Source organism: Ochotona princeps, chromosome 30, assembly GCF_030435755.1.
Source record: "Ochotona princeps isolate mOchPri1 chromosome 30, mOchPri1.hap1, whole genome shotgun sequence".
NCBI classification, from domain to species: Eukaryota; Metazoa; Chordata; class Mammalia; order Lagomorpha; family Ochotonidae; genus Ochotona; species Ochotona princeps.
Window position 1 is genome coordinate 10,613,397 of NC_080861.1, and position 17,513 is coordinate 10,630,909.

Sequence of the window (17,513 nt, forward strand, 5' to 3'; positions counted from 1 at the left end):
AGAGAGAAGCAAGTGCCGGCCTTTGGGCCAATCCCTGAGGTGGGATTTCTGTGTTTTTTTTTTTTTTTTTTTCCTTTTTCTACGGATCACTTTTTAGGAGGAGTTCCCGCTGTCTTCTCTCTGGTCCAAAGTCCTGGCCAGCACCTAACCACCTTTTCCACCCATGTGCTACCCCCACCCCCCACGCTTAAAGCTCTCATCGCAAAGAACTTGCTCCCGCGACCCCTTCTTTCATCTAGTTCCAATCACTCCCAGCGGCACCCCACACACCCCCGCCCCCATCTCGCCCCGGCTTCCTCTCTCCCGCCCAGAATCCAGGTCCCCCCCAAACCACTGCACATTCACACCCCTTGCCCCCTTTCCCCGTGTCCGGTGGAGGCGCGGGGCAGGGCTGGGTGAGCGGGGAGGGGCCGGCTTCCTGGGGTCCCCCGTGTCCTCTTCACGCCCCCCGGAGGGATGGGGGGGTGGGGGAGGGAAGCGCGGTGGGTGGGAGCGGGCCGGTGGGGGCGGGGCGAGGAGGAGGAGGAGAAGGAGGAGGGGTGGGGAGTGCGAGCGTGTGTGGCTGGGGGAAGCCATTGCCTGTTTAATAGTTGCTGTTGCTGCACTTCCGCTTCTCTCCCAGCGAGAGCGAGACACGAGTGGCCAGGCCCAGCCGCAGCCGCAGCAGCAGCCGCCGCGGCGGCACGGAGGAGCCAGACACAAAGAGAGGTACGGGGATCCCCCCCGCCGTCCGCCGCCCCCCGGCCGCGCCGCCCGGGCCTCGGGGACACCCTCGCCGCCTCCCCCCCCGACCCGCGCCGCCCGGGCCGCGGGGCACGGGGCCGCGAGGGTGGGGATGGGGTGGGGGCGAGCGGGGAGAAGGAGGAAGGGGCTGCCGGGGCGCCCCAGGGGTCTGGGGCCCACCCGCTGGGGATGGGCAGGGACTCCGGGCCGCGTGGGGTGCGGGGCCGCTCGCGTCGGGGCGCGGGGGGGGCATTGTGGCTCGAACTGTCAGCGCGGCCCCGGGAGCCCCCCACTGGCCGCCGAGGGGTCCGCGAGCGGGGGAGGGGGAGTTGGGGGGAGCCCCGCGGTGCCCAGGGCGGGGGGGTGGCCGGCCGAGAGGAGCCCCTCCCGGGTCGACGGGCGCATTGTTATTCCCTCGCTCTGGAGACCGGGCCCCTGCCTCCCCCGGCCCTCCGCAGGGGGCGATCGGGCGTGTGCCCGGGACCCCGAGCCGGCTGCGCAGCCCCCTGCAAACCCCCCCCCCCACAAGCCCGGGGCGGGCGACCGACGGGCCCGACCGGCGGGGAGGGGCGTCGGGGCGCGGCGCGGTGGGGGCCTCGGGCCTCGCCGCCCCTGCCCCCCGTCGGCCTCTCCCTTCCCCCACCCGGGCACCCGCTCCCCGCCCCCGGGCGCCCCCCCCCGTTTCGGCTTCCTCTCTTACTCCTTCCCGCCCCTCCTCTCTTCCCGACCTCGCCAAAACTCCGCTCTGGCCCCCAGCAGTCTCGCCCTGGCCACTGTCCCCACTCTCCTCCGCGACCCCCGGAGAGCGGACAAAAACAGCCGGCCTCGGGACCTTCCCTCCCAGCCCCGCCGTGCCCTACCCTGCGCCTCCTTGCCTGCCCCTCCAGGGCCTGCTGGGGAGCTCCGGGGGTGAGGGAGGGGCCGCTGACTGTGTCCCCCCACTTGAGCCAAAAATAAGCAAGGCTGCGTCCGACTTACAGAAAAGCCTTACTGGGCCTGGAGACTTTCGGGGTGGGGCGGGGGGGAAGAAGCGAGTGGAGGACGCGGTGGGTTGCGGGGTGGAGTGGGGGGCAGCACCCCGGTCTGGGAGCCCCTGACAGCATCTTGTTTACACCGCCTGCATGATGTGTTTTGTTTTCTCTTCCCCCTTGCAGGGGCTGTTCGCGGGGTGGGTGGGGGGTTCGCTATGTCGGATGACGATTCGAGGGCCAGCACCAGCTCCTCCTCATCATCGTCCTCCAACCAGCCAACCGAGAAAGAAACCAACACCCCCAAGAAGAAGGAGAGTAAAGTCAGCATGAGCAAAAACTCCAAACTCCTGTCTACCAGCGCCAAGAGGTAAGGGCTAGCTTTTCGGCAAGGCTACCTAGAGCACTGCGCCTCTGGCTGCCTTGGGTCTGCCTCCCAGGGAATTCAGGCAACAGTGCTCACGGGTATGTGTTCTTAAAAATGCAGAAGGGGTAGTCCTATTCTCTTTTCGCTGCTTCTGTTTTTCATTGTTGTCCACATGTGGCTGTTGGGGCTTGTCTCATGTTTCTTGATGAAGTTTGTAGGAAGCCTCTCATGGTGACCCTTGAATTTGAGTTTGGACGACTCACCCTATCAATCACTGATCTGTGACCCTTCCCAAGCCTGGCTGTCATCCAGTTGTTCATTACTAATGGCTGTTCAAACAACTCTATCAAAATGAATTCTGTGACCGTGTTTCTCTTTGGTCACCTGTTGCACAGATGATCTTTTATGAATAGCACTTTCCCCACAAATGCATAAAGAATAAGTGACTCTCATTAGTTGGTAAAAAACAAAACAAAACAAAACAAAACATAGGTGGGGCAGGTCGTTGTGGTGAAGTGAGTTAAGCTAGTGCTTGGGATACCAGCATCCCATATTGGAGTGCCTGGGATGGAATGTCACCTCCAGCTTCCTGACAATGCACCTGGGAGACCTTAGAGGATGACCCAAGTACTTGAGACCCTGCCATCCTCATGGGAGACCCAGACGGAGTTGCTGGCTCCTGGCTCGCGCTGGACTAGCTGTTACAGGCCTTTGCAGAGTGAACCAGCACATGCAAGTTCTGTTTTTCTTCCTCTGCTTTCCAAATAATTATTTTTTAAAAATTAGTAGGGGAAGACATATTGCAGGAAGGAATTTAAATTTTTCTAGTTTGTAGAGTTGAAGTAAGTGGATCCATAAATGGCTGTAAGTGGTTATTTTGGGGGTTCAGTTTTGCTACTGAGAACTTATATTTACCAAATTTCACGGAGCCTCATTTGTATGTTTTCCCATGCTCTTTGCTATTAGGCTGTAGTAGTGTTACTTCACTGCTGTTTTCAGTTGAAATTCAGCAGTGGCTCTTTAAGCCTGCAGAGGTAACTGCTTGTTATCTGTATTCTCTTTCAGTAATATCCTGTGATCCCGTGACCCTTACAATAATCTATAGTAGATTCTTGGGAACCCTCAGACACTCATAAATGCTTCCCTACTCAGCTAGTTCTTGAAGTGACAAAGCAAATTAGTAAGGAATCCAAGTGATGAGTTAGAGAGATCTTTCTGAGAATGGAATATGAAGCTTTAGGTCTCCATTGAGTCCTGACCCTGGAATTTATACCTAGTTTCCTCTGTCATTTTCTCTGCCTTAGTGACTTAACTGTGGGCAAGATGATGGAGTGCTTTGAGCTTATTTTCAGTAGTGTGGTGTGATTTTAGGTTAAGTGGCAAGATGCCTCAGCAAGTTGGTTCTCATTTTCGGGGGGTCTGGTTTGAATGTGCAGGGGGCCTACCCAACCCTTCCCTTCACTTCTGCTCTCCCTGCCTTTAGGCTCCTGGTCCTCATTCAGCTTTTGTCCTGACCTGCTCAAGGCAGGGTATTTGCTTTAGGCCATTAGTATTTTTATATTTTGCCAAAGTCCCTACAGTAAGGCACAAACCTCCCACAGCCTGCTCCATGTCAGTGAACAGTAGTGGCTGAAGGATTTTTCAGTAGACACAGATTGTTAAAAACTTGTTTGGAAATGACTGGCAGGACAATTAGAGCTACGAATAGTGGTTTCCTATCAGTAACACGAGGGACTTGTTTTTTTTCCTCCCTCAATTTTCACTGTGATGTATTCTGATAGAGGTGGCTATTGGTGTTAAAGCAAAGCTAAGGTTAATAGTAAAAGTAAAACAAACAAACAAACAAAAAAACCCCAAATGGAGATGGACTGTGAACCCCAGAAAAAGAGGGGCAGGTGGATGTCATGATACCCTGTGGAGTTATGCTGTATAAAATCCATTGGTTTGGAAGGTGGTATTGCCTGTAGAATTGAAAGGGGCACCAGTGCCAGGAGCTGGAGTGAGAAGGCAGCCTGGGTGGACAGAGGGATGGGTTATAACCTAACCATTATTGCCAAGTAGCCTGCACACCAAGGGCAGGGGAAGGCTCCCCCCTGGGAGCGGCCGGGACCAGAAGGGACTGTCAGACAAATGCACTGGAGTGACTCCTGGCCATCTCTTGCTAGTCCAGTCTTCCGCAACTGCTGCAAACACTGACCTGCCAGATAAGTGGCCATGGAGCTGTCTGGGTTGCACTTTTTCGGTATTAAACCAGCAGCTACATTCTCAGTGAAAGTTTCCTAGCAGACGTTGAGTTGGCAAGAAGTGAAATCCTTGTGTGTTTTTATATACCCTGGGCTCAGAGGAGGACCTTTTTGCCTGCGTTAAAATGCGTTTAATCTGAGGGCTGCAGGTAAAGGTTCGGGATAGCAGGCTCCCGAGCTAACAGGAACAAGTGAGCCAGCCAGGATGCCTGGGCCTCTGGACGGGCATTACTGATATCTGAAGCAAACCCCTCTCTGCAGTTGACCAGATTTGCAGGGGACAGGAAATGTCCTCCATTAGGAAGCTTGAAAGAACTTCCCCAATTGTCACCCCTCGTTTCTCTTTACTTGCAACGTGGAAAAAACAGCACCTTCTAAAACCCCATTCCTCCAGGCAAGTAGTTACCCTCTCCTCCTACCCCCAGAAAATCTTTGGAAGAGAAAAGCACCCATTGTGATTCAAATTCCCGTTTGTGTCTGCGTGCCTGTCTTTATTTCGGCACTGTCTGGGCGAAATTTCTAAGTTGTGACATAGCCAGTTAGGGCTTCGCGTGATAGGAGGAGGAAAGGTTATAAAAATAGGCAACGTGGAGAAGGTGGGAGACGCGTGAGGGCCCCAAACTTGCTGATGCTCCGAGCACGTAGGTGAGCCTGAGACAAAGGCCAGAGGCTCCAAGCGAACTGCCTGGGGCGGCTGGCTTCGACCCTGTGCGTGGGGGATGGGATCTTTGTGAAGTCTGGGGGTGTCTGCCCAGGAGAACCCCAGGAGGCGGCTGCGGGTGTCCCGCTCGAGCTGGAGAGCCGGCCGCCGAGAAGGAGGGGGAGAGCCAGGGAAGTGAGGACGCCCGGGGCCGAGCGGGTCCGGAAAGGTGGGCCGAGAGTCGGCGCAGGCCGCGCTCCGTGCACCTGTGTGGGCCGCGGGCCGGCGGGGCGTGCGTGCGCGCGGGCGGGCGGCCTGGGGGAGGCGCCGAGCGTGGCCCGCGTGGACACACCCCTCCCGCAGTCCCGCCGGGCCGCGCGGGGGCAAGGGGAGCAGACGCGGGCGGCCACGGCTGCTCAGCGGCGAGGCGGGCCCCGCGGCCTGGGCTGCCCCGGCGCCAGGGCGTGCAGGTCCGTCAGGGCCCGAGGGGCCTCGGGGGAGCGGCCATGTTGGCTGCGTCGCTCGGGACTCGGGGCTGCGGGGGAGCCCCGGGGCCCAGCCGGTCCCGGGACCCCGCTCCTGCCGGTGTCGGGTCGGCGTGGGAGTGAGGGCCTCTCTGGGCGGCGGGGGCGGCCAGGGCTGGAGCCAGGCAGGTCCCAGACGGCCGTGTCTCATCTCCTTCTAGGCAGAGGAGGCACAGGGGAAGGAAGGAGCCGGGGGACGGGTACTTTAAAATTATGTTCTAAACTGAAGACACCGAGAAACAGGTCCGTCTGGGTGTGTGGAGGCTACGTTGAAAGCCGCACATTGTAGGTCATGACCTGAGACCCCGGCCGCCGCTTCACTGCCCAAAGCTTGTTGGCACCCCGCAGCCACCCTCCCGGCCGGGTCTGCGCGCAGGTGCCAGGCTGCCAGCGCCTAATCCTGCTGTGTTTCTCTCCCCTGTTCCAGGATTCAGAAGGAACTGGCAGACATCACTTTAGACCCTCCGCCCAACTGCAGGTGAGCTGCCTTTCAAATTTTTCACTTTTTAAAAATTCTCCTAATCCTTGGCTTGGATTCCCCCCCTCACTCCCCGCCGCAGGTTTATTGTAGAGCGTTATTTTCATTCTTTGCTTAATGCTTGTTTTGGTGCTAAAAAAGAAAAATCGCAGCTGAAAAAAATCAAGTCACAGCTGAAATTTATTAACCCAAGTAGTGTTTTGATGAGCCTCCAACAAGTGGAGGAAGAGAATGGGATGTATTTGGACGGTTCTATGCTTGGAGTCGAACAGTGAATTTAGAGATGCCCCCACCCCTTGCCCAGTGTGTGTCTTTGATGTGAGGTTAGGGGTGATGTTAAAAAAAAAAACACCTCAGATGTTGAGGTGCATTTTGGTTTGAAGAACTGCTTTGCTCTTCTTGCTCTGCCAAGCTGATAGAGCAAAGGATTAAACATTGGACATGTTGTTTTGTATTGGGCATGTGGCGGAACAATTCAGGAAATAGTTTGTGGCTTTGATGAAAAGGTTTTAATTTACAGATTTGAGCTCTTCCATGGTGGTGTCTGCCTTCGATATCAGTTTTTTAAAGCTATGTATAGGTGTGTTTTAGCTTCAGAACAATTTGAACCTGTCTTCACAGGGTTTCTTGGAACAGTTTTAGGAAAGCCATTTTGGTTCTGTTGAAGTCAGGGTGACAGACTTGATGTTCTAAAGGACATTTACTTAACGGGGGTTCCTTGTTCCATTCTGAAGCCCCCATAGTTTAAAACTGAAGTAGAAATATTTTAGCCCGACTTCTGATAGGCATGGGAATGGGTTGTGAGATTTCAGAAGTGTTCTGAAGGTAACAGGTGGGAGAAGTTATGGACAAGAAAGCGTTCTGTGGCCCGAGGCAAGAATTTGCGTATAGAGGAAAATAACAAATATTTTGCTTTTTGACGCTGAACTTTCTAAGTTAGGATCTATGGATTAAATGCAAACTCTTCATACCACCATTTTGGATACATTTGTCAGCGTTGATGAGGTGCTAGGTGCTTATTGGTGGAGTTTTCCACTGGTTGTGAGGAGTCATTTTGAGTTTGAATTGCTGGTAAGCTGTAGGTTGTGTGTGGCTGAACTGCCGGTCTGTCAAGGTCACAAAGAATCGTGATGAAGACAGAGGCCTGGGATGGTCTGCTCTTTCCCTGTGTATCTGGAGGCCTTGCCAGCCTGGGGTGGTGTGCGGACAGCCCTTGTCACCTGCAGGAGTGCTTACTGTTGACTCGCCTACGTGTTTGTCTTGTGAGTGCTAATTGTAAGGTTTTTTTTTTTTTTTAAGAATGGCTTCAAAACTAAAACACTTATTAAAACATGTAGGACTTTCTTATGCATCAGTGAAGCCAACTTTAAGATTGTTAAAATGAAGATTTTCATGAGATGAATTGTGAAAACTAGGACGACTAAAAGTGCACCTGAACGGCCCATCGTTTTAACTGAGTTCACAGGAGAGCTGTCGGCTGGTGAGGCACGAAAGGACTTTGTCGTTTCAGAGTTGTCCCTTCAGCGTAAAATCTGAGTCGTACCTCTGGTCAGGGGAGATGGGCTGGCTTGTCTTCTTAATAATAGTGTTAGTATAGCAGCTTCAATATTCAGCTCCCTGTTACGTGGTTAGTCTTTTGTGCTGGTACCTGATGTGTTTAATTATTTAATGTTTTAAGTGCACTAATTGTTAGAAGATGGAAATGGGTAATTTACTTGGGATACTTTAAGTTAGCATCCAATTAAAATGTGTGATTCAAATGATACATTTGCTGGTTGCACTGTTTTCAACAACTTTTCTAAAGTTGACCCCTCAAGCAGTTAGGCCTTTAAGAGCCGGATTCCCACTGCGATTGTAATTTCAACAATGAATCATTTTGAGTGAACTAAATAACCTGTTTTTTCTTCTGTATCTTGTCTCTCTACCTTCCTAAGTCTTCCTTCCTTCAATCAGTATTTATTGTGCAGTTTTCAATCTAAACGCATTATTAATATGTTGCGCTTGGCACGGGATGACATCTCACGAAATGGTTGATTATTGCAAATCAAGGGGGAAGAGTCGCTCCAGCGTGTTGCTTGGATTCACAATGGTAACAAAAAAAAATTCAGATTTGAAGTAAGCTTCAAATCTGTGTGAAATGCAATTGCTAAATGTGCTATATCGTATGACTATATAAACTGCTAATGCTGTGTATTATGTGGAGTAGTTATTTTTAAGAGCAAAATGTAGTTTAATGACCAGATCAGAGGTTGGTAGCCTTGTATGACCCTAACAATCGGATGCTTATTTTTAGTGCTTCAGCTCTTTGGGTATTTTATCCGAGAGCCTCCCAGCCACTGTGCATTGGGTTAGGCGTTTTCACCCTCCTGTTTGTCATTCTTCTAGAAGGGAAGATGTCGTCTTGGCTACTGTCGTGGTTCCCTGCAGCGCGCCCCACCTCGGGCTGTAGAGTTACGCCTGTAGATGGCTAGTGAACTCTGGGCCACCAGAGTCGGTTTTGCGGCTGTGATTTATAGCCTAGGGCTCCAGCTTTGCTAAACGGACTGGTCACAGCTGTGTAACTAGCCTGGAGACACAAATGTCTGTTGACAGTATGTCTGCACCTAATAAATGGTCTATTTTGCCTAAATCCTTTAAACTTTAGATTTTATTTAATGGAAACGTTTGTATTACGAGTAAGTTTTTCATGTGAAGCCTAAAAATATCACGTTTTGGAGGAGGGGATGCTTGCTTCTGAGAAGTAGTTTAAATATTTTAAGTATGGGAGGAGGGGATAGTGAAAATGGATTTCCTTACTACCACTTTATTACGTTGTGGTCACTATTTTTCTGTTTCCTCAAGATGAGACCTGACAGCATCAATGCTTTGTATTTTTCTGGAAGAACTGTATTATATAATCTGATACGGTTGGGTTTTAACATTTTACTGCTAAATCATACTTTTGAAAATGGCTTACACGCCCATTGAAGAACAATTTAAAAATCAGTGCACTTATCTGAATGAAGTTAATTTTTCTCAACCTGCTTTTCCTCATGTAATAGGGAGTTACAATACCTGCCTGCCTTAGTGACCTGCAGGGCTGTAAAGTTGTGTGTGATTTATGGTGATGTTACTACAGTTGCCCGTTTAGCCTCCTTTTGATAGCTCATTCTTGTTGACTGACATTGCCTTTGGTTTATTTGTGTGTTAAGCCGCTCAACCGTAATGTAAGAATGCACGTTTCTGAAAACCTCAGGTGTAGACATTGTGGAATAAAAAGCAAAAGCCCTTCCTTGTGGCCTCTTCTGATGCGCAGGCTTGACTGTGTACCCTGCCAGGCAGTTTCTGTGAGCTTACGATTGTCTTTGCCTCCTGGGGTGGCTGGTCGTGGCAGTGAGGGTCCGTTCAGTCCCTGTCTCCTAGCCCTAGTTTAGCGTGAGGTGGGGCCCACCCTTTGCAATAGTAGGGTCCTGTCTAAGTTCGTGTGGTAAGTGGCTGTTGTGGTGTAAGCAATGGGTTTAAAAGAAATCATCCTATCAAAATCTGTCATCTTATGAGCTGAAAGTTTCTCTGCTTATAGCATTTTTTCATTCATTTGGTGTTAATAGAGGTGCACAGGGTAAAAATGTGAACGATCAGTTTCGTCCTAGTGCTCCTTTGCAGTGTTGCCGTTACCACGTGTGTAAAGACGGTGTAAAGACGGTGTAAAGGCAGTTGAAAGTTGGAGTCCGGAACACTAGCACAAACTAATAGCACCCAAACTAGGGTCGGGCCCAGGAAGTTAGTTCATTGCCCGTGTGGCTTGGAGGGAAATGCAATTATCCAGTGAATTGCTTTCCAAAGTAGTAGGAACTCTTGAGTTTACCAGGAGGCATATCTGCATGGCAAAAATGTATTACTGCTATTTCTCCAAAAGCTAAAAAGTCACCATGGACCCAGGATAAACATCCTGGATCAATGAAAATGCATGTATTTTCAGCATTACTCAGACAAAAAATGGAAACAACCCAAAAATACACTGGTAGCCCAGCAGATAAAGGGGTGTATGTCCATCGAAGGAACTGTGGATCCCCAGAAAGGAGTGAGGTTCTGGCCTGGGACTGTGACCTGCGTGAGCCTTGAGCCTTGATTGGAGACCAAGTAAAACGTGTTAGTGTTGTAGAAATCCTTGTAGGCAGCCTGCCACAGCCAAAAGGTAGACGCTTTCCAGGAACTGTGGCGAGGGGAGAGTTAATTTTCTTGGATAGTGTAGAGTTTGTGTTTGGATTGGAGGAAATTTTAGAGAGAGTGGTGACATTGTCAGTGTAATTGTCACTAGTAATAGCAAATTGCACACTGAAAATGGCTCAAGTGAAAGACTTTGTAGCACAATAAAATGTAACACTGAGAACAAAAATCAGTATTTTGAGAAAAGTATTTCTAGCTGAGAAGGCAACACACAGGTTTTTGAGTCCTTGTGAAAGATGCTAGTAAATTGTCATCAGAAACCTCCAGTACCTGTTGAATGTGAGAAGACTCTCCTTCAAGGAGCTTGTAAAGATGGTCAGAAACACACAGTCTGTGTAGTGCTTGGGAAGGTGCATATTGCTTGGCGAGTAATACGTGCAAATAACAGGTTACAAAGGTTCAGCCGAGTGAGAGATGACCTTGAGCCAGGTGTGAGGCTTGTGGCGGGGGCACTCGGTGATCTGGGAAGGCTTGCTGGAGGCACTGGGAAGAGGGGACTGTCCCAGTGGAGGGAGGCAGAGAGCACCACTGTGTGTGGTGCTGGGGAGTGCGTCTAGAAACTGGGGGGAGAAGTAGCAAGACCTGAGTGGGAGCGTTAGGCAAAGGCTTTGAATTTCATCTCACAGATGCTGGAGAACTGGGTGAAACTGCAGCGGGAGCCAGTTCTTTAGAGCTCAGCAGGTAAACTGAGGCCAGAGGGAGCCAGGAGACAGGTGGAGGCCCTCAGTGCAGAGGGAGGCAGGCAGAGGATTGAGAGAACATGGCCACTGGTTTAGACAGTGTGAGCTTGGAAAGGACCTCGTGGTTCTGTTGGCTGTAAGAGAGGATGGTGCTGCCGTTAGCAGAAGTAGATGAGTTGGGAAGGAAGACTAGCAGGTGCAGATCCTCTCCATACAGTGAGGAATTCTATGCTTCATTGATTGCACGCAGTGCTTAGTATGTTGCTGCCACTTAGTAGGCCTTCAGTAAGTATTTGCAATTTGATTATATATTTGGGCTTATTATCTATCAGTTACTGGACTTGTAGATCTCCCTGCTTCCAGATTAGATTAGATTAGACAAATTGAGTAGATTATAAACTTCCTGAAAAGTCATGGGTAATGATTTCGGTCTTTGGTACTGACCCTGATACGTTTTCCACAGTTTGTAGTTTAAAAAATTTCAAAGCACCTGAAGAGTTAGAATGATGCAGAACTCCCCCCCCCCGCCCCCAACTTCACCCAGATTTGTCAGCAGTTAGCATTTCACCAGGTTGCCCTGTCTTTCCCTTATCTCTGTGTACCTGCTTTGTGGAATTGTTTAAAACTAGTTGCAGGTGTCATGGTGACATGTGTATTTGAGAGCTGAACACACCGAGTGTGAATTGGGCTGGCATAGTTGCGCAGGCTGGAACTGTCCATGTTGGATTTGAAAGTTTTGTGGTTCAAGTGCAGAGATTGTTCAGGGGGAGAGGGCTGGGAAGGACGTGCTGAGGGGTGTCTCCAAGGGGAAGATGGGGAGAAAGAAACAGTAGAACAGGGGGTGAGTGTGTGTGACGTTGCAGAAGCCCTCAGGGAGGCCAGGGCAATGTTGGCGGTGGCCTTTACAGTTGTTAAAACTCAGGAGTGCACTTTGGGCTGGGAGGAAGAAGTATACACGGAGAGAAGAGTGAGGAGCAGGAAATGGCACTGTTTTCTTAAACACAGTGGAGAAGGGTTGGAGTATGGAACTGAGGCCAGAAGTGCAGGGCTGAGTTTGGAAAGACTGTAGCCTGCAGTGTGGAGAGAGTGACAGTGTTCCAGGGGATTAGAGGCAGTTTGGGCGCTTGGGTAGCAGTGCTGCTGCTTGCATGGAACTGCGAAGCAGCGGCATCTGTCCCTGGCCTGTTCTTTTCCAGCCGATGGGAAGTTTCTGGGGAGCAGGGATCTTTGCAGGCCTACAGTGTCCAAGAAAGGGTAGGTAAACAGTGAATCTTAGGTGGAAACAAATACAAAGCATGGTTTCCTTCAGGTGGTTTTTATTACCCTCTTCCGAAAGAAGAGCTGGAGATTGCTGTCGCATTTTGCCGGGTCCATTGGCAGCAGTCTGAGTCGGTGCCCAAGTGGTTGTGGCAGTTTTGCCTTCCCAGAGTCACAGGGAAGTGCTGACCCCTCTGTGGCATGGAAGAGTGCTCTGTGCTGAGGCTGAATGGAGATGTAGAAAGGACAGAGAAGCCCCTCGGAGGTGTGTTTGGACTTTAAGGTCACTGTTTGCCAACACCTGAGATTGAGGTAGTGTGCTTAGAGGCGTCCCCCATGGGAAGGCTCTCTCAAATAGTCGGTTGTGTTAGAGATGCTGGCACCCGCCTGTGACATCTGACACATTCCCTGTCATCAGCGAAGTGAAACACGCTTCATAATAAGCCCATTCTTACTCAGCCTCTCTTAGGCAGCCATGCTCTAAGTGAAACAAAAGGCATAGTAACTGGTGTCAGAATGTACTTGTATCGCCCGGGAGACCTCGCACTCTGTGGGCTAACAGCTCTCCAAGCTCGAATCCAAGGGGACTGCCCCATGCTGCTGCTGCTTGAAACATACAGGTACTTACCATGCTTCCACATTACACACATGAGCCACCTTTGGAAGGCTGAAGTGATGTCCCACCCAAGACAGAAAAGCCCTGTAGTGCCCAAGATTTTAATATGCAGAGTAATTTAAAGTTATCACTCAGTTCTGCTTACTGGGTCCAGGATGTGGATCCACTCATACTGTAGCCAAATAGTTCTAAACTGAATTCTGTATTTCCAAAGAACATGCTCACCTGAATTGACAAATATTGAAATGCAAGGCCAGAGTGAAGGAGCTGGTACCAGCGGGTGTCACGTCTGACTTGTCTGTATGGTGACCTCTGGCAGTACTGAAGTTTCAGTGGTGACAGTCAGCAGAGAGATCATGGAAGGGTCTGTCAGGGTTGAAATGGCAATCATTCCGTGCGCTGCCAGGACGTGGGGTTTTTCAGAATCTATTTAACTTGACAGGTGAGAGATTGGTCTGGGACAGATCCCCAATAAACAATGCGGCAGGAGACATCGGGGCATGTTTTCAAGCAGCATGAAATAGTGTAGCTTGGGAGAAGTTTTAGATGGGATGAAATCTTACAAATCAGTGCTGTGGGTAAGGAAGCAGTGATACCCAGAGTAATGGCAGCTCAGGTAAGTCAGGCCACGGCCATTTAAATGTTAGATTCTCTGCTGTGTGTTCAGTAGGTGACTCAGATGGCTGGGCTTGGACTTCAGAAGCCTGGATCTCAGTAGGCAGTGCAGACCTGGCCATCACTGGTGTGGTGACTGCAGGAAAGAGCTAAGTGGAGGGCGGTGATGAAGGTTACCTTCAGAAGGCTTGTCAACATGCTGAGCTAAAGACCTGGAACATGAGAGGATCAGACATAACCTTGTAAAAAGCACAGGAAGAACATCCCAGGTGAAGGGAAACAGAATTACCTTGGAGGTGTGGGCTACCACGGGAGATGCAGATCCCTTGAACCATGGCAAAGAGTTAGCATTTCGGGGGGCCAACATTGTAGTATAGCAGGTAAAGCTGCTGCCCGCAATGCCAGCATCCTGTTAGGTGCTGGTTGGAGTTCTGGCTGCTCCACTCCCGTTCCAGCTTCATGCTATAGTGGCCCAGGAAAATCAGTGAAAGATGGCCCAAGTTGATTGGGCCCCTGCTAGCCACATGGGTGGCTCCTGGCTTTTGCCTGGCCCAACACTGACTGAGCATCTAAGGGGATGAACCAGCAGATGGAAGATGTCTCTCTATAACTGACTTGCAAATAAATAAATAAATGTTAAAAAAAAGTCTGCATTTCATTCTGAGAACAGGGAGACATTCAAGGTTTTGCAACAAGGAAGTAACACTATTCAGAAATGATTTACATGGCTTTCCCTGTGCTGTAAGGAAAATGGGAGGAAGGCTTCCTGGGAAGAACGCCTGAGACCTGGTGATGGATGGTGCTAGGATTAGGGTGGAGGCAGTGGCCATGGGGTTAATGCCCCTGGACCACTCAGTGGATTGCGTACCGGGCACAAGGGAAGGACAATGACTCCATTTTTGCAGCTTTTGCAGTTGGCTAAATGACAGTGGTTTTTGTTTTAAATGTATTTTTTAAAAATTTGTTACGTTTTTATTTCCCTTTATCTACTTGAAAGACAGAGGTACAGATCTTCCATCTGCTGGTTCATTTCGCAAGTGCCTGCAACAGCCAGACCCGGCCAGGTCGGAACCAGGACTCTAGGACTTCGTCTGGGTTTTCCTCATTGGTAGCAGGGATCCGAGCACCTTAGCCGTCATTAGCTTCCTCCCAGGACGGATTGGCAAGGAAGCTGGATCAGAAGTGGAGTAGCAGGGACTTAAAGCAGTGCCCTGGTGTTGGGTGTGAGCATCCTAGCTGGTGGCTTAACCCACTGCAACGCAGTGCCCACGCTGGGATGTCTTTCTGTAGTGGGATGTATGCATGTACTGGAATGAGGGGGAATGACTCCCAGGACATGCTAGGCTTGAAATCACATGAATCCATAGTGGGAACTGAAGGTGCCCAGCAGAAGTTAGATACAGGTTATTGGACCTTAGAAGCTTTTGAGTGTGAGAGACATTTGGGGGAATTTACCCTCTACAGCCTCTGGGTTACCTAGAGGGGACAGGTGTGGTGAGCGGAGGGCTCAGTGTGGAGGTCGGGGCATCTGGCTTCAGACGAACACACTAGAAGTTAGCAAAGGAGATGTGAGAGAAGCATAAGTGTGGTGTCTGAAAACAGAGTATGGGAAGTTAAAGTGGCCATCAAGTCTGAAATGCTGTGAGTTGAAGAAAGATCAAGACAGCCAGTGAACACTGGATTTTCAGCCTTCAAGTTTGCTGTGACTTTCATGTGACAGACTGGGTTTAGCGGGGATGATGGGAAAGGGGATGGTTTTCAAGAAGGCAGAGATGTTTATCTCGGCAGCTGGAAGAGTTCATTACATTTATCCAGAGAAGTTAGTAGATATTATTTTTGTACTTTAGGGCAGAATTTTTCTTTCTGTTTAAACATTTGAGAGAAGGAGAGAGACACAGATGCCATCTGCGGATTCAGTTCTCGAATGCCCACCTTGGCCTCCGGCTGGAGCTGAAGGCTGGAGCCAGCAGCTTGGTCCAGGTTTCCCAGCATGACTTCAGTCATCAGCTGCTCCTGGCTGGGATTGGCATGCTCCGAAAGCTGGAGTCAGGACACAGAGATGGCCATGAGACCCAGTGCTCTGACATGGCAGGCCACTGTTTAAAATACTTTTCCCTCAGGTCAGAATACAGAATTCCTTAGCTTTGTATGTACTATTTTTATGGTGTGTGTGTGTGTGTTTCAATGGATTGTCAAAGGATTCTTTCCTGGCTTCCTCTCCTGATTAAAAAATAGTAAGTTCTGGGACTGGCACAGTGATGTAGCAAGCTAATTTTCTGCCTGCGGCGCCAGTGTTCCTGATAGGTGCAGGTTCACGTCCTGGCTGCTCCACTTATCCATCTCCCTGATAACGACTTGGGAAAGCAATGAAGAGTGGTCTAGGTTCTTGGGCCTCTGTAGTCAACGGGGAGACCTAGAAGAAGCTCCAGGTCCCAGCTCCTAACAGGCTCAGTTCTGACACTGGTGTCCATTTTGGGGGGGTGAACCAGCAGATAGAAGCTCACTCTATCTTTGTTTCTCTCTGTTTCGTGCTGAAAGTATCAAGTAAAATAAATCTTTTTTTAAAAAGTTTCATTTCGTGAAAGTCCAGTCCTTTATAATTTTTATGGCTAGTTTATAATATGGAGATTATAAGAATATAATGCTTATATAGTTTGAAAGCATTGGAGAGTGTGTAAATTGAAAAGCAGTAAATAGTGCCATCCTTAAAGGTGTTTTACATGCTTTGATTTGTATTGACCTTTTGTGTTCAAACTTGTGAATGCACTGGAAGATGTGGGTACTTGTATTTACCTCTTACAGTTGTTTGAGAAGCAGGAAGATAGCGTGCTTACTTGCTGAAGTGTGAAGTCGGGTACACAGCCAGGACTCCTGCACGTGTGTGACAGGGAGCTAATCACTTGAGCCGATCCTCACTGCCTCTCAGGTTGGAGCTGGAGAAATGAGCACAGCTACCAGTGAGGAGCTGGGACTGGAACTGAAACCCGGTTGCTGTGGTGCGGGGTGCAGGCAGCTAAGCCAGCAGCTGAGCTGAGCAGAGGTCCTGTGCGTTTGCTGGGATATGCAAGTTCATCTTTGTCCACGGTGTGCACGTGTATGTTTCCATCTTTGTAAGATTGGCTATTATGTTGATAATTTACATCGGATAGTCCTAGAACTCGTTTTTTTTTTTTTTTTTTTAAGATTTATTTTGCTTTGATTGGAAAGTCAGATTTGCAGAGAGCAGGGGAGACAGACTGAACAATTCTCCACCCACTGATTCACTCCCCATGAGGCCACAACAGCTGGAGCTGAGCCACTCTGAAGCCAGGAGGCTCTCCTGGATCTTCCATGCGGGTTCAGGATCCCAAGGCTTTGGGCCGTCCTCGACTGCTTTTCCAGGCCATAAGCAGGGAGCTGGATGGGAAGTGGAGCTGCCGGGATTAGAACTGGTGCCCATATGGGATCTTGGTGTGTGCACGGTGAGGGCTTCAACCACTAGGCTACTGCACTGGGCCTGGATATTCCTAGAACTCTTAAAGTGATGTATCAGCATCGTTTGACCTACTTTTCCATCTTGCCAGGTGCTATTTGTCCTGCTTAACTTGCTAACAGAGGGTAGGATTAAGATATTGTTGGGCCTGGGAGTCGCTCTTCTAGTTCAGGGTTGTTGGTTGAATCACTGAAGTGTTAGAGGCTGCCAGAAGAAAGTGAACAGTAGCATGTGGTGCTACAAGTGTATTGGATACATACAAGGTTTATTCTAGAAATAATTTAAATTTCTTCTACCACCCTTCACAACCTTTGCTTCCCAGTGGGAATACATCTTCGTTTTTAGGTGATTTATTGGAATTGATGTTAGAAAAATTTCTTAGCAGATTTTACTAGAACACATTTATCCTAAGTAAAAGGCGATCACTGAATTGGAATTCATAAAAGACTCTGAAAGAAGACATTTGCTTTATGACAAACACCCAGGAGAATTTGTTATACACATGAAAGAAAGATAACTTTCCTTTAACTTACATAATATTTCAAAACAGGTGTGTGTGAAACGATTAGGATAATGGGTGTTTAGAGACAAGCTGTTAAGTTAGCAGCATCAGAAGCTACTGCTAGTCTGAGTGACCCTCGGAAAGCCAGGACTGGCTGCTTCCTCCCCTGGGAGCCCTCGGGAGACATTGCCTCCTTATGCAGCTTAGTATCTGCATATGTTC

The 17,513-nt window shown here is 49.6% G+C and overlaps 1 protein-coding gene across 2 annotated transcripts in view; it reads left to right on the forward strand.

Moving 5' to 3' along the window:
- The first annotated feature begins 551 nt into the window (after positions 1-551).
- LOC101520587 (ubiquitin-conjugating enzyme E2 E1) overlaps positions 552-17,513 on the forward strand; it is a 64,720-nt gene continuing 47,758 nt past the window's right edge. The window contains exons 1-3 of one of the 2 annotated variants that reach the window (XM_058657039.1): positions 552-708; positions 1,878-2,061; positions 5,893-5,943. In XM_058657039.1, the coding sequence (XP_058513022.1) occupies positions 1,910-2,061; positions 5,893-5,943 (203 nt within the window). In that variant the 5' untranslated portion in view covers positions 552-708; positions 1,878-1,909. The remainder of the gene's footprint in view (positions 709-1,877; positions 2,062-5,892; positions 5,944-17,513) is intronic. The other variant, XM_004588292.4, reaches the window with a different exon arrangement.